An 11,683-nucleotide genomic window follows, 5' to 3' on the forward strand; every position below is an offset into this window, starting at 1 on the left:
TTAGTTTCGTGTCTATCTTACGCGGGACAAACTCGGTTGAATATGGAAATAGCATTTAATTTCCTGAAATTTTTCCAAACACGCACGGTAACACCATCACTTATCAGATAGTAAATAATTTATGCCAGCTAGAATTTTGATTCTAACAGTGTTTTAGCAGATAATGCGTTTTTATAATCCAAGTTTAATTACAAAGAGCCCGATATATATCTCTTATTGTACCGCACATTTGTGTATAGCGTAGGCCTGCGCGAGTATAGGTCCTGTGTTTGCTTTTCAATCCAGGCGGCCTACACATTAGATCTGTAGAATCGTTATGCCTTTATTTGTCAGAAAAACTCTCATCTGTCCCAGGGTTTCTTGTGTGGAATAATGAACAGGTGCCTTGTAACGAACGGGTGGCTACATGTACACAGAAACTGGGAATTGCGCAACATCTGATTAGAGAAGTTCGTAACTGAGCAACTTCTGGGCGTTGCAAAAACCCTTGGGTTATTTCAACATTCAATGCTGATTGTTTCAAAACCTTTTCTGCATTTATAATTCCTCTTACACTCATTTCCTGACCATCAGATATCATCAAAGGGGTTAACAGAGATGAGTGTTTGAAGAAAGACCTTTTTGCTGAGGAGCTCATTGAGTCAAATAAATGGCAGCAGTAGACTGAGAAATATCAGTCACCTCATAACAGATCGGACTTGTAAAACAGTCAGCCACTTGAGCGTATTTTAGCATTATTTGGCCAGTTAAGTCAATACTGTCTGAACACTAACTACAACTATGACCTGTGCAATAGTATCTTTTGATTTAATTGCGATCCAGGAACGAAAACGATTGACACTCACCAACTTCTCCTTGGATACTGCATATGTTTAGCACGCAATACCGAGTTTTGTAGCTGAAGCAACCGTGCAGTACTAGGTAGATTCGAATATTCTCCTTCATGTCTCTCAATAAAGAGCAATTTGTTTTTGCATTTGTGCAGATTAGCGTTGAAACAATACTTTTTTATTGTTTTTCTGTGTATAAAGTAATCGACTCGTATAGCTGGAGAAGTCGGTATTAGTTCTTTTTCCGAGCCGCTTGGATCACGTACAGAAAACTCATCGTGTCATATAATCCGCGATTGCTAGTCAGCAGTGTAGGTCATTGTAAGCTGGTCGTGAACCATATATAACTATTTCAATAACCGACCTCGCCAGTCAATCTCGCAACGGCAAACTACATGCTGAAAAGGTTCCAAAGTGAAGCTTGAGAGATTAAAAAAACACTGATCGAACACCTTGAGCGGGTTTTATCCGAATTCAAAGAAATCAAGCGTGGCTCTATCTAATTCTAATGGCTAAGTAGTTTGCAGAGTCCTCGAATTGCTTGCAAAATATTCCGTTCCTCGTTTATATTTTAGCTGGCCTAATCTAATAATTAAAAAGAAGGAAAAGAAAACAACAAAAGAAAAACAAAAGAAAGATAAAAAAAGCTACTTGAGACATTAACCGTAGCCTTTAGAGTACGGAAGAAACTGAAGTGCAAAAGTGGTTTCTGGCACCACAAAGACGCCCTTACAGCTGCAGGCTAGCTCACGGATCATGCAATAAAAACAAAACGAACTATTAAAACCATTGCTATTCTTAAAAGCGCTCCTATATTCAGCTTTTTAATGTTGTTTTATCTCTCACTACATGTGTTCCTAGCCCATAGACGCCATTGAAGCATATCAACTCAACCCGTCCTATTGTTTCTAAGCTGGTCGCGGTGGTTATAAATAGGCAATCGTACGTTGGAGCTTCCATTAATACAGGACACAGCTTGACACCGTCTGGTGTTGCGTGGAGAAGTAATCGGCGAGAATGAAGACAAAAGAATTGCTAGAATTCTCATGAGAAAATCACTGGCGGAGGACACAGCCATTTCATCTGTGTAATAAATTGAGCGCTGTTAGAAGTTCAGGTGTTTGGCGCAGAGAAAACGTTTCACTTCAAGATCACTCATACATAAGCAATTTTGAAAGAAAGGACTCCTTGAAAACACTCTCGAACACGATCGAAGATTGCTTTAGCACTAAAGCAGGAAGATATCCCCAACACTGTCTCTGAAACTAGTGCAGACTTTTTCAGCAATCTTAGTTTATTCTTAACGCTCGTTTAATTTAAAATCGCTACCTCTCGCTTCTATTCCCACTGTTCTATGCATACTAATTTCAAAGCTAGAGTTTAATTCAAATTTGTTCGGATTGCCTCATTAGACTAAATTTCTGGCTGTTTAATGCCTGATGCAAAGATTGACAACTGGTTTTTAAAACTGTTTTTGATTGTTAAAGCCTAAAACCGAGTGATTCCCAGCAGACCTTGAAAACCACCAATTTACACCCGTTTGATCCCAGCAGAAGCTATCTGTCTAAAACGAGCAAATTTTCTTTTGGAGTTTGCCGTTATGTTTGGTTTTAATTTCTAATTATTGACTAACGGTTGGTACGTGCTAAGCACAGCCCACCATCATGCCATCGATCAGTTCAGTTCAGTTCAGTTCAGTTCAGTTCAGTTCTATTTTGGTGTATCACCTGATGCTCACGTGATGCCGCCTTTACGGGTTCAGTCTTCACGTGCACAACCCTTCACAGACCAGCCTAGTTCCTAGGAGTTCACTTCCTCTCATGGGCTAGCGCGAAGTACACTTGAAGAGACTGGAAACAGTCTGTCGGACTGTTGTATTCGATGAGGTCATGAAATTTTACCGTCACCAAATCGAGCGAGCAAATGAAGAATATGTACGTGTGTTAGTAGGCTGAAAAGAACTGCAAAATCACGCGCGTTCTTCAAAAAAACAACAAAAAAGTGTTCAACTGTTGTTCATTACAGTTCTACAACTGCAACGAACGTAAATGCGTGCAATTTTTTTCTTCTTAGTTAAATAGAAATATTCAGCTGTGTCATTGTAAGCCGTTGTTATTTATTTTGGGGCGGGGAGGGGGGAGGGGGTGCGAGGGCATGCCACCTTGCGCGATAAGCCGACTTAGGAAGCGTCCGCACTACGCCGGAGAAATTTGAAAACGCAGCTTTATTTCCACGGTTAGGCCCACCGTCCACACTAATCCGTCACGAATTGCGGCGAAAACAAAGCTTTTCGAAAACGCTCATTAAACCGGAGGAATTTAAAAACGCCGGTTTTTCGTTTTCGTGTGGACCAAAAGCATTATAAAAACGGAACTTTTCTAAAACCATGTATGCACGCTAATCATGTGATTTCCCTGAACGAGTTTTCCTCAACACAAATCGAAAACGACCGGTGATTGTTACGTTTTTAAATTCTTTAGGTGTAGTGTGGACGGAAAACATTTGATGTTCCGATTTCAAATTCCTCCGGCGCAGTTTGGACGCGGCCTTACGCCCGCGGCGAGCGCGAACGAAGCCCAGCTCCCAATCGCTTCGCGTTCCGAATTCTTCATTTTCGCTTTTTTTTTTTTTTTTTTTTTTGGCTTTTTTTGGTTTTTTGTTTGTTTTCTTTTGTTTGTTTGTTTGTTTTTTCGTCCTCGCCGGAAGTCAGTTGGTGGGCTAACGGGGCCTTAGGGCATGCGAAGAAGACTACAGTAACACAACGTGGTGTTTCGGCGCAATAACTCGGCTGGATTCTCGGATGAACAAGCTGAGCAGCTCAACCCAGGCCAAGATACAGTCACAAGCCAGTGCATAGTGCACATTGGGATGGTTTAGGTCTCAAGATGTCTTGCGCTTCGCGCTCTACCCCGTAATCCGCCTGTCCTACAGGTTACTCCGATAAGTTTATTAAGTGTTAAGTCAGGATCAAAGAATGGAAATCGAGGTTATCTGAGAAATGTGCAACGTTTTTGATCGTTGGTATTTTCTGCAGCTGGCACTGAACGAGGAACATTTCACGCAAAGAAATGGCGGACTGGTTATCAGGAATACAACTGGTAAGACCTTTAAAGACAAATTGTATTAGTTTTAGAATTATTCTACAAACTGCTCCACAAGAGAAAATACTTGATCGCCAAAAAAGGTAAAAGATAGTGCTACGGGCTTACTATCTCTACCACTGCAGAACTACTTGTGCTGTTTTTTGTAGAACAGGGAGTTTTGCTATCTTGAAGGGTTTTTTTATTCCTCAATACATGCACATTGTCTTCAATTCGTTCGCTCACTCATTCACACACACTAAAAGTTCAGTGAATATGACAAATATAGGCAATTATCAGTGAAATTTTAATTTGTAATTCGTGCAGTTAAAATTCCATAACTCAAGTCTAATTAAGCAAAGCTTTCATACTTGTGATCACTTTGCTTTCTTTATATTACTGGAGTATTTACACCAAAACAAAAATTATGACCAGCATAACTTTTACACACCAAATGTACAAAGCATTTACTACAAAAGGTAAGAGTATTGAAAACACACGAATTGGACAGCTCTTGTTGTATCAGTGCATTGCTGAGCATAAAAAATATCCCAAAAAATTAGGCGATAAAATGTCCATCCTAGCTATTTAGAAAAATGTTAGGTCCTTCCTTCAAACTTAGTTTCGTTGAACAGCCCAACCATCATTAACCAATGAATATTAGGCAAACCGTGAGTTAATGTTGTGAACGAAGTAAAACTTTTTTTGAGTTTAACGGTATTGTAAACCAGGCGATATGCTGGCTTATGTTAAATCGGAAAACACGACTGACATGAAAGCACAGTTCAATATCTATATAATATATTTTTGGTTTTTCGAGCAGGGTATCAATTTTTACGATTTTCAGAAAGTCCAGTTTATTTGAAAAACACCATTTTCGACGTTTTTCAATATTACACTACACGGACATCAATCAATCTTTTACAATTACGTGTTGCCCCAGTGTGGCTGATAGTACCTTCACCCGATCCTTTCTGTTAACTTTTTAGCAGCTACACAAGTATACTGTGTCATGGGCAACGTTTGAAATAAACGGCATTAACAAGATTGCGCATGTAAGGTTTAAATGTTGTATAATTTCGCCAGTTGAGTAAATTCTTGCGGGTTCTAATTTTTGTGGATTATGGAAAAGAACCGCCAAAATTTCGTGCCAAACGGAACCGCGTTTACAACAGTTCGTCTGAGAAAACATCGAAATATCGATAATAGAAAACCGTCCCCTACAGAAACGATTAAGAAGTGTACACGATCGTAATGCAGCCCTCTATAAAGGGCAGATCCTGCAGATTAAGCAGCAGAAGATCGAAGATAAAGGAAGAGGGGTTTCGTTCAGATTATAGCCAAAATAAAAAATAAACAAATAAACCCCACAGAAAAGCGTTTGCTGAGGTTGTGAGCCAACCACAATTATCATGTGATTTGGTATTGAATAGCCAAACGACTTTTGACTTGAAGCAGTGCATGAAGCATGCTCAGTTATGTTACAACTACGCGTACACAGTGGACCAAACACATGCATTTGACTGTACAACAACGACTGAGTAAACTACTTAAAAATACTAAAATATGTACAACACTATAATCACACCTCAAGTGCCTCAAACTGCGGAATACAAATATCAAAGTGATAAAAATAAATTAAAGTACATAAAATACATGTAGGTCCGAATGAACAAGAGAGATGGATCACTAAGCTTTGCCGGCCGACCTTGGCAAGTGAAGTTACTCTTAGTAGTGAGGTGGCTGAGTTGGGTCCTAGAAACAGGGCCACTGGTTGCTTGCGCTGCTAGGATTTCATTAGTCGTGACCTGAAGCGGATTGACTGGTGACGTATTGGGCCTAAGAACCAGGCGACTTGAAGGTTAAAGAGTGCTCTGGCAAGCTCGCCATTTTGTTACAGCTTGTTGCAATCAAGGTACATGTAGGTATAGACTTAGTAGCGTGAATAGCGTCCCAGCTGTACAAGTGAGCCCTGACAGTTCAGTGAATTCTCTAAGATGTGATTTTGTCTTTCAAATGGTGCTTGTTTCATTGACTTGATTGATAAATCTATAAGGTGGTACAAACAGAGCTTTTCTTAGCACCAGGAGAGGCTTGGGTCCCTTGAGAGGGATTTGATTGAGTGACAGCTGTCTGTTGTTGTTGTTGTTGTTGTTGTTGTTGTTGTTGTATTGTGACCGTTTGCACCTCTTGTCCAGTGTATTCCTACAAATGTGACAGAAACAAATCAATTAGTATAATGTAGTAGGTCTACATGCTGTTCAATTTGGAAATATTTCGATGAAAAAAATTATGAGGACAGCCAGGATTGAATGACGCCGTAGGCTGAGTCCAATTTGTCTGTCAGAGGAAATTTTCCAGTCAGTTTCGAGAAAAAATCTGCTACTTCCCATTGAGAAATTTCCGTCTTTTGTACTACCCAGGAATACGATAATGTTACAACTCTTTATTATCCAATTTTCGCTCTATTACCTGTCAAGTGTTCGCTTACGGAAGGTTAAAAACAAAAGAAAATTTCAAACTTTTAGCTCCAAATATGGTCGCGGTCGCTTATGAGTGGTGGTTGCTTACAAGAGGTTCAAAATATAGTGATTTGACTTGCAAACTTTTGGTATTTTGAAAAACTGGTCGCTGAGGAGAGGTGGTCGCAACCGGAGGTTCAATTGTAAATACATATGCAACATACAATTCTTGGTCAATACTTCCCAAACTCATTAACAATTCATCAAGTTAAAACAAAGAAAATCACAACCGTGAAGGAGGTTTGGATACCCGGTCTTAATTAGCATAGATTTTGACGATTTCACTTCTCCGTTTACTCCTTAGTTTTTGTTTCGACTGAGAAGATATACATGCACCTTGAACACTCGAGAAAGTGTTTCATCGGCTATCCAAACACCTCCAAGTTCGTCAAAAATACTCCGCTGCCCGTCCTATTTTCAACTATCCTCTCGGTGTTTGGATATCCCAATGAAACACTGTCTCTCGTGTTTGATACATTACTTACCTCAAATACTGGCCACCTTGTCGGCATTTCTGTGCCAAAGTTAACAGACCACCACGAAATATCAGCCTCGATGTCTGCTGCCTCAAATGCTTTGTTAAGACTACTGTAGATACTGGATATCCTATAATGTTAATAACATGGTTTTGTTCAAGAATACGTCATGTAACATGTCAATGTCAATTGAATACGTGTGCAACATTTGCATACTTATTAATAGCTTCACTTTGCTAGTTGCCAGAGTATTGTCATGGAAATTAAACGTAGACGAATCCGATGACTGGGCCACATACTTAGAATGAAACAGGCTCGTATTACGAAGGTTGCGTCGCGATGGACACCACCTGGTAAAAGGAAACCTGGTTGGCCAAAAACCACCGGATGCAGACCTGTCATGGCTGATCTCAGTGTGGCAGAACTCACTTGAGGTGAGGCACTGCATGTCGCACAAAATAGGCATAAATGGAGGGAGTCTGTTGTAGCCTTATGTCCCACAGGGAATGAAGAGGATTACATTAAATTAAGTACATGTGTAAGACACTTTGCTAGTATTAAAAGCACATACATGTATGCATACATGTAGCTCAGAAATAACAGTTGCTTCAAACCTAAAACAGAAAACAACCTGCAGGTAACCAATCACTTCAAACATGTCATGCATGATTATTCTACCACATGCTCCTCACTGTGTAAACCACATTACCCCAAGTATATCTGTACACATTCTATCCTTTTTTTGCAAACAATTTATCGCTTAACGACCTACATGTACCTGTTAAAATGTGGTGCCAGTGACATCTGCTGGCAGAAGCTCAGGAAGGTTTGCTTGAAGAAGTTCTTCCGCTCCTCCTCCGACTGCTGACACTTGTTGAACACATAACGCATGTCCTCCATATACTTGGGGTTATAATTTCCGATATCTCTCAGGCTTTCTTCATATCTACCTCTTGTAGTCTGTGCGTCACTAGCAGTTTTTTCTGATTTATCTTTGAGTTTCTTGACTTGTTCCTCTCCAACTGTACTTCCTTCAACACATGCTTCTTTGTAAAGCTTCTCTGCCTGGTCTCTAGCCTTGCAAGCTTGGTAGTATGCCCGTTTACATTTCAGCACTAAAAAAGAAATCAGCATGTATATAGTGTTACAGTACTACATTTGTACAGTCACTGTGGAGCCCCACAATCACTGTTGGGCGACAAAAATCTGGCCATATTAATGGGAAGGCCATATGAAAGGGGTTTCTTCATATGTTCCATAATAATGAGATGGTCATGTTAACAGGGGTGGCTATGAGGTGGCATTCCTCTGTATATTTCATGCAATCAACAGGCATGTTTTCACACTTGCAAGATTCAACAGATCTGCAGATCAGATTCACTAATAACATGCATCTCTTTTAATTACCACTCATGTGCAGTAGCTGACTTACTCAAAGCAGTTATACCACATGTATGCATTTTCCATTCAATACCATTTTTTTAATAAACCAAACTTGTGTCAATTTAAACATCTGCCTAAGTTTTAGTTTTACAAAAATTACTATGAATCATTTTCCTCTTTGATTTCTGTGAGCACTTGGCAGCCAATCTAGCAACATGCATGCCATACTGAAGATTTCAACATACATGTGGTTAAACATGAAATATTAACAAAGTCATAAATATTAACATTAACCTTACCATTGCATTATACATGTAGCAAACATAAATATTAACTAAACAGTAATAGACATGTCAAAGCTTCACTGTACCAGGAATCCAATTCCCTTTCAGAGTTACTGTAGTAGTCATTCTTTTAAGAAATCAAGGAGACTGTGACGCATGCTGCCTCTACATGTACATTATTAAAAATAAATAAGAAATAAATGAATACAAAATATACCTTCATCCTGCCTTTTGGCCCAGGGTTTCTGTGCCTTGCTGAATCCTTCCTCTGCATTTTTGGTTTCTTTCCAGCTTAGCATCGCCTTGTGATAATTCGCTGACTTCCACCTTTGTACATTTCCATGGACTTGGTTACTCAGCCTGATTTGAAGTTCACTGTGGATCTCTGCTAACTGGTCTGCTTCAGTTGTAATGTTGAGCCAGGCACTTTTCACTGATCCATACTCAGTGCCTTTATTGATCAGGTCATTCCACTTTTTGCTCCAACCTGCATTTGAGTAAAAGATCTGTGAAAAAGCTAACCATAAACTTGCAATAGTAACGACCCCCCGAAAGTAGTGACGCCTCCAAAGTGACGTCAAAAAATTGTCGCCTCTAGTAAATCCCGAAAGTAGCAACCCCTGAAAGAAGCAAGCCCAGCCCCACGCCAACTCCACCTACCCGCCAAATATAACGAGACCAAGGTCTAATACAACGGTACAGTTATTTCTCCAATCAATAGTCAAGTGAACAGGAAAATGAACTTTTCTTCGCATTAAAATTTAAAACCCTTCATGCTGTTTTCAACCAGAATGTGCAGTGTAGGTAATAACAGAAATGTTTCAGCTTCAACAAAAGTTGAAAAATTGGCTGATTCTCCCATGCAGTCTGGTCAAAGCAGGAGTGCGCCTGTGTGTGGATGCAGGGAGCTAAAGGAGGAGGAATAGAGATTCCTTGTTTCTATGATGTCACTGTGAAAAAAAGGTGATTAAAGAGCTTAGAAAAGAACTCTAGGAGAAACTTGCACAACCTGTGCCTACAACAGACAACATGCATGTTGTAGACATATGGAGACAACCCCTAAGTGCATTGTGATGATGTCAGTAACATGAAACTGGAACAATGATGAATTTTACCTCGTTTTCATAAAAATGTTTTGTTATGAATTGCCATCTTATATTTCATTAAAAAAGCTCAGTTGCACCAACTTTGTATGATGTTTTTTGCTCCCCAAAAGTAATGACCGCCCAAAAGAAGCGATCCCCCGAAAGTAGTGACCCCCCAAAAGTAGTAAATATTTAATTCTGTAATTTTTAAATTATTCCACAAGTGCATGTTATGGATTTAAGATGGTAGATAGCCAACGAGGCAAAGATCCTGTCAGGTTTTTCAATATGGTAAAATGAGTTTGAAGGGATAAAAACACACATTCAAGAAGCTGATAAAAGACACTGACTATGAGTCTTGTTTTGTCATCTGATATTTGTTTCAGCACATGTTTTGTGCTCAGTTACCTTCTTGAATGCATACTTCTAAAAGGAACAAGTTTCTGCTCTGTTTCTCCCTAGTGATAGATCAATTTGGCCTAATTGTCACTTGGTAACAGGTATCTTTGTTTACTCCTCTACTTTGCTTGTCTTGGATGTTGTGAGCAGGTGCTATTGAGCTATTGAAAACTTTACAAGCAAATACTTGTAAGTTTAATAAGTTCTGTAAAAGTAACACACTCATATATTCATGGTACACTATGTATAAATGATCTACTGGGTTAATTCAGGAAAAGGAAAATTAAACAGCACATCCACTAAATTAAAAATGTTTACAATCTTGATGATCATGAAAGCAACATGCTGTCGACTGATGGTCTGCCCGCAGGCTTTCCAGTGCAAATGATACATGTAGTGTTTAAGTGCACCTGCTTTAAGGCTAGGGAAACGTGGGCAACAATTTTATCCTGCTAATTAAGAGGGCACTTAAAGTGTATACATATTGCCAACACGGCTATATTCGAATCTACATGCAGACCTGCATTTTTGAAAATTTAGTCACACAGAATAACTCACAAAGGTTTCACATCAATGTTAATGTATGAGAAAAAGAAACAAACAGACACAAAACAAAACAAACGAGAAAAAACTAAGAACTAATCAAGGAAATAAAAAGGAGCTAATAAGATTACTGTCGATATGCAAAATGGTTGGGTAAAATAATGACTTTTTTTAAGGCATCTACTTTAAAAGCGTCTGCTATAAATAGAGAGGAAGTCTGAATGTCCTTCCCTTAACTTTCACCTTTAATTCGCTTCTAAACAACGAATCCGCAATCGTGCTGTTAAGCTTAGTAATATACCTCATTGTTGCTAAGAAGATCATGCATCCCCATGCAGAACTACAGACCCAATTGACTTGAGAGAGAAAGTGGAATTTCGTTTCACACCTCTTTAACCACGTAAACCACGCACAGTACTCCATCGAAATTATTGTATGGACGAATGAATACACAATCTGCCCATCATAAAGTCTATTGATCAGTTAAATAAAGATTGTTTTGCTGGATCGATAAAAACACGCCTTGGATCGATGCTAGTAAAAACACGCCTTAGTATTTACCCTGTACTTACCTTGAAGTTTAGCAGCATACAATCCCTCGATTTCGGCACGTTCCGCCAAAAGTTTTAAAAGGTCATCACATAGTTTAGCGCCATCGTCGATTCTCTTGACCGTTCTCTTGTAACTATTCACATCCCAAAAATTAAAACCAGTAAGTGGCGGAGCAGGAGAGTTTGGTCTGACGGAGTTTGCGTCTGAGTTGTCAACTTTGAGGTTGTTATCGCCCCTCCGATCTTCAATGTCTTTCACACTCGGATATAGTGCGGCATCGTTTGGCGATTCCTCGGAAGTTACAGGCCCACTTGAGGTACCTCCTTCAACTTCTGCCTCCATTTTGGAAAATTATAATAAAAATTTCATTTTGGGGAACGTTTACTCTTGGTAGTCAACATCATATTATGCGAAAACATTTGCGTTTCTAATAAACATAAATTTCCCATTTCCCATAAAGTTTATCCCTACCTTGAGCCCACGGTCTATCACAGCGGATGCGATTAGTACTTGGTAGCCTCGCCTGTTT

At 39.4% G+C, this 11,683-nt stretch overlaps 1 protein-coding gene across 1 annotated transcript; it reads right to left on the reverse strand.

Annotated features, from left to right (window-relative positions):
• Window positions 1-4,198: 4,198 nt before the first annotated feature.
• LOC110057822 (protein kinase C and casein kinase substrate in neurons protein 1-like) lies at window positions 4,199-11,612 on the reverse strand. The gene is made up of 5 exons (XM_020764422.2): window positions 11,175-11,612; window positions 8,793-9,062; window positions 7,687-8,023; window positions 6,918-7,038; window positions 4,199-6,115 (listed from the first exon to the last, which is right to left on the reverse strand). Exons 1-5 carry the CDS (start codon window positions 11,494-11,496, stop codon window positions 5,960-5,962), a joined length of 1,206 nt encoding a protein of 401 aa, XP_020620081.2. The 5' UTR covers window positions 11,497-11,612; the 3' UTR covers window positions 4,199-5,959.
• Between the last annotated feature and the right edge of the window lie 71 nt (window positions 11,613-11,683).

This window comes from Orbicella faveolata, unplaced genomic scaffold (assembly GCF_042242905.1).
Source record: "Orbicella faveolata isolate gen_17 unplaced genomic scaffold, um_ofav_v1 contig_12, whole genome shotgun sequence".
Lineage (NCBI taxonomy): Eukaryota > Metazoa > Cnidaria > Anthozoa > Scleractinia > Merulinidae > Orbicella > Orbicella faveolata.

Coding starts and splice junctions, on each gene's coding strand:
- LOC110057822 (XM_020764422.2), bottom strand. CDS start 11,496: ATGGAGGCAGAAGTTGAAGGAGGTACCTCAAGTGGGCCTGTAACTTCC. Junction 9,063..11,174: donor GTATGCTGCTAAACTTCAAG/GTAAGTACAGGG, acceptor ACTCAAATGCAG/GTTGGAGCAAAAAGTGGAAT. Junction 7,039..7,686: donor CTGGCACCACATTTTAACAG/GTACATGTAGGT, acceptor TTAACATTATAG/GATATCCAGTATCTACAGTA.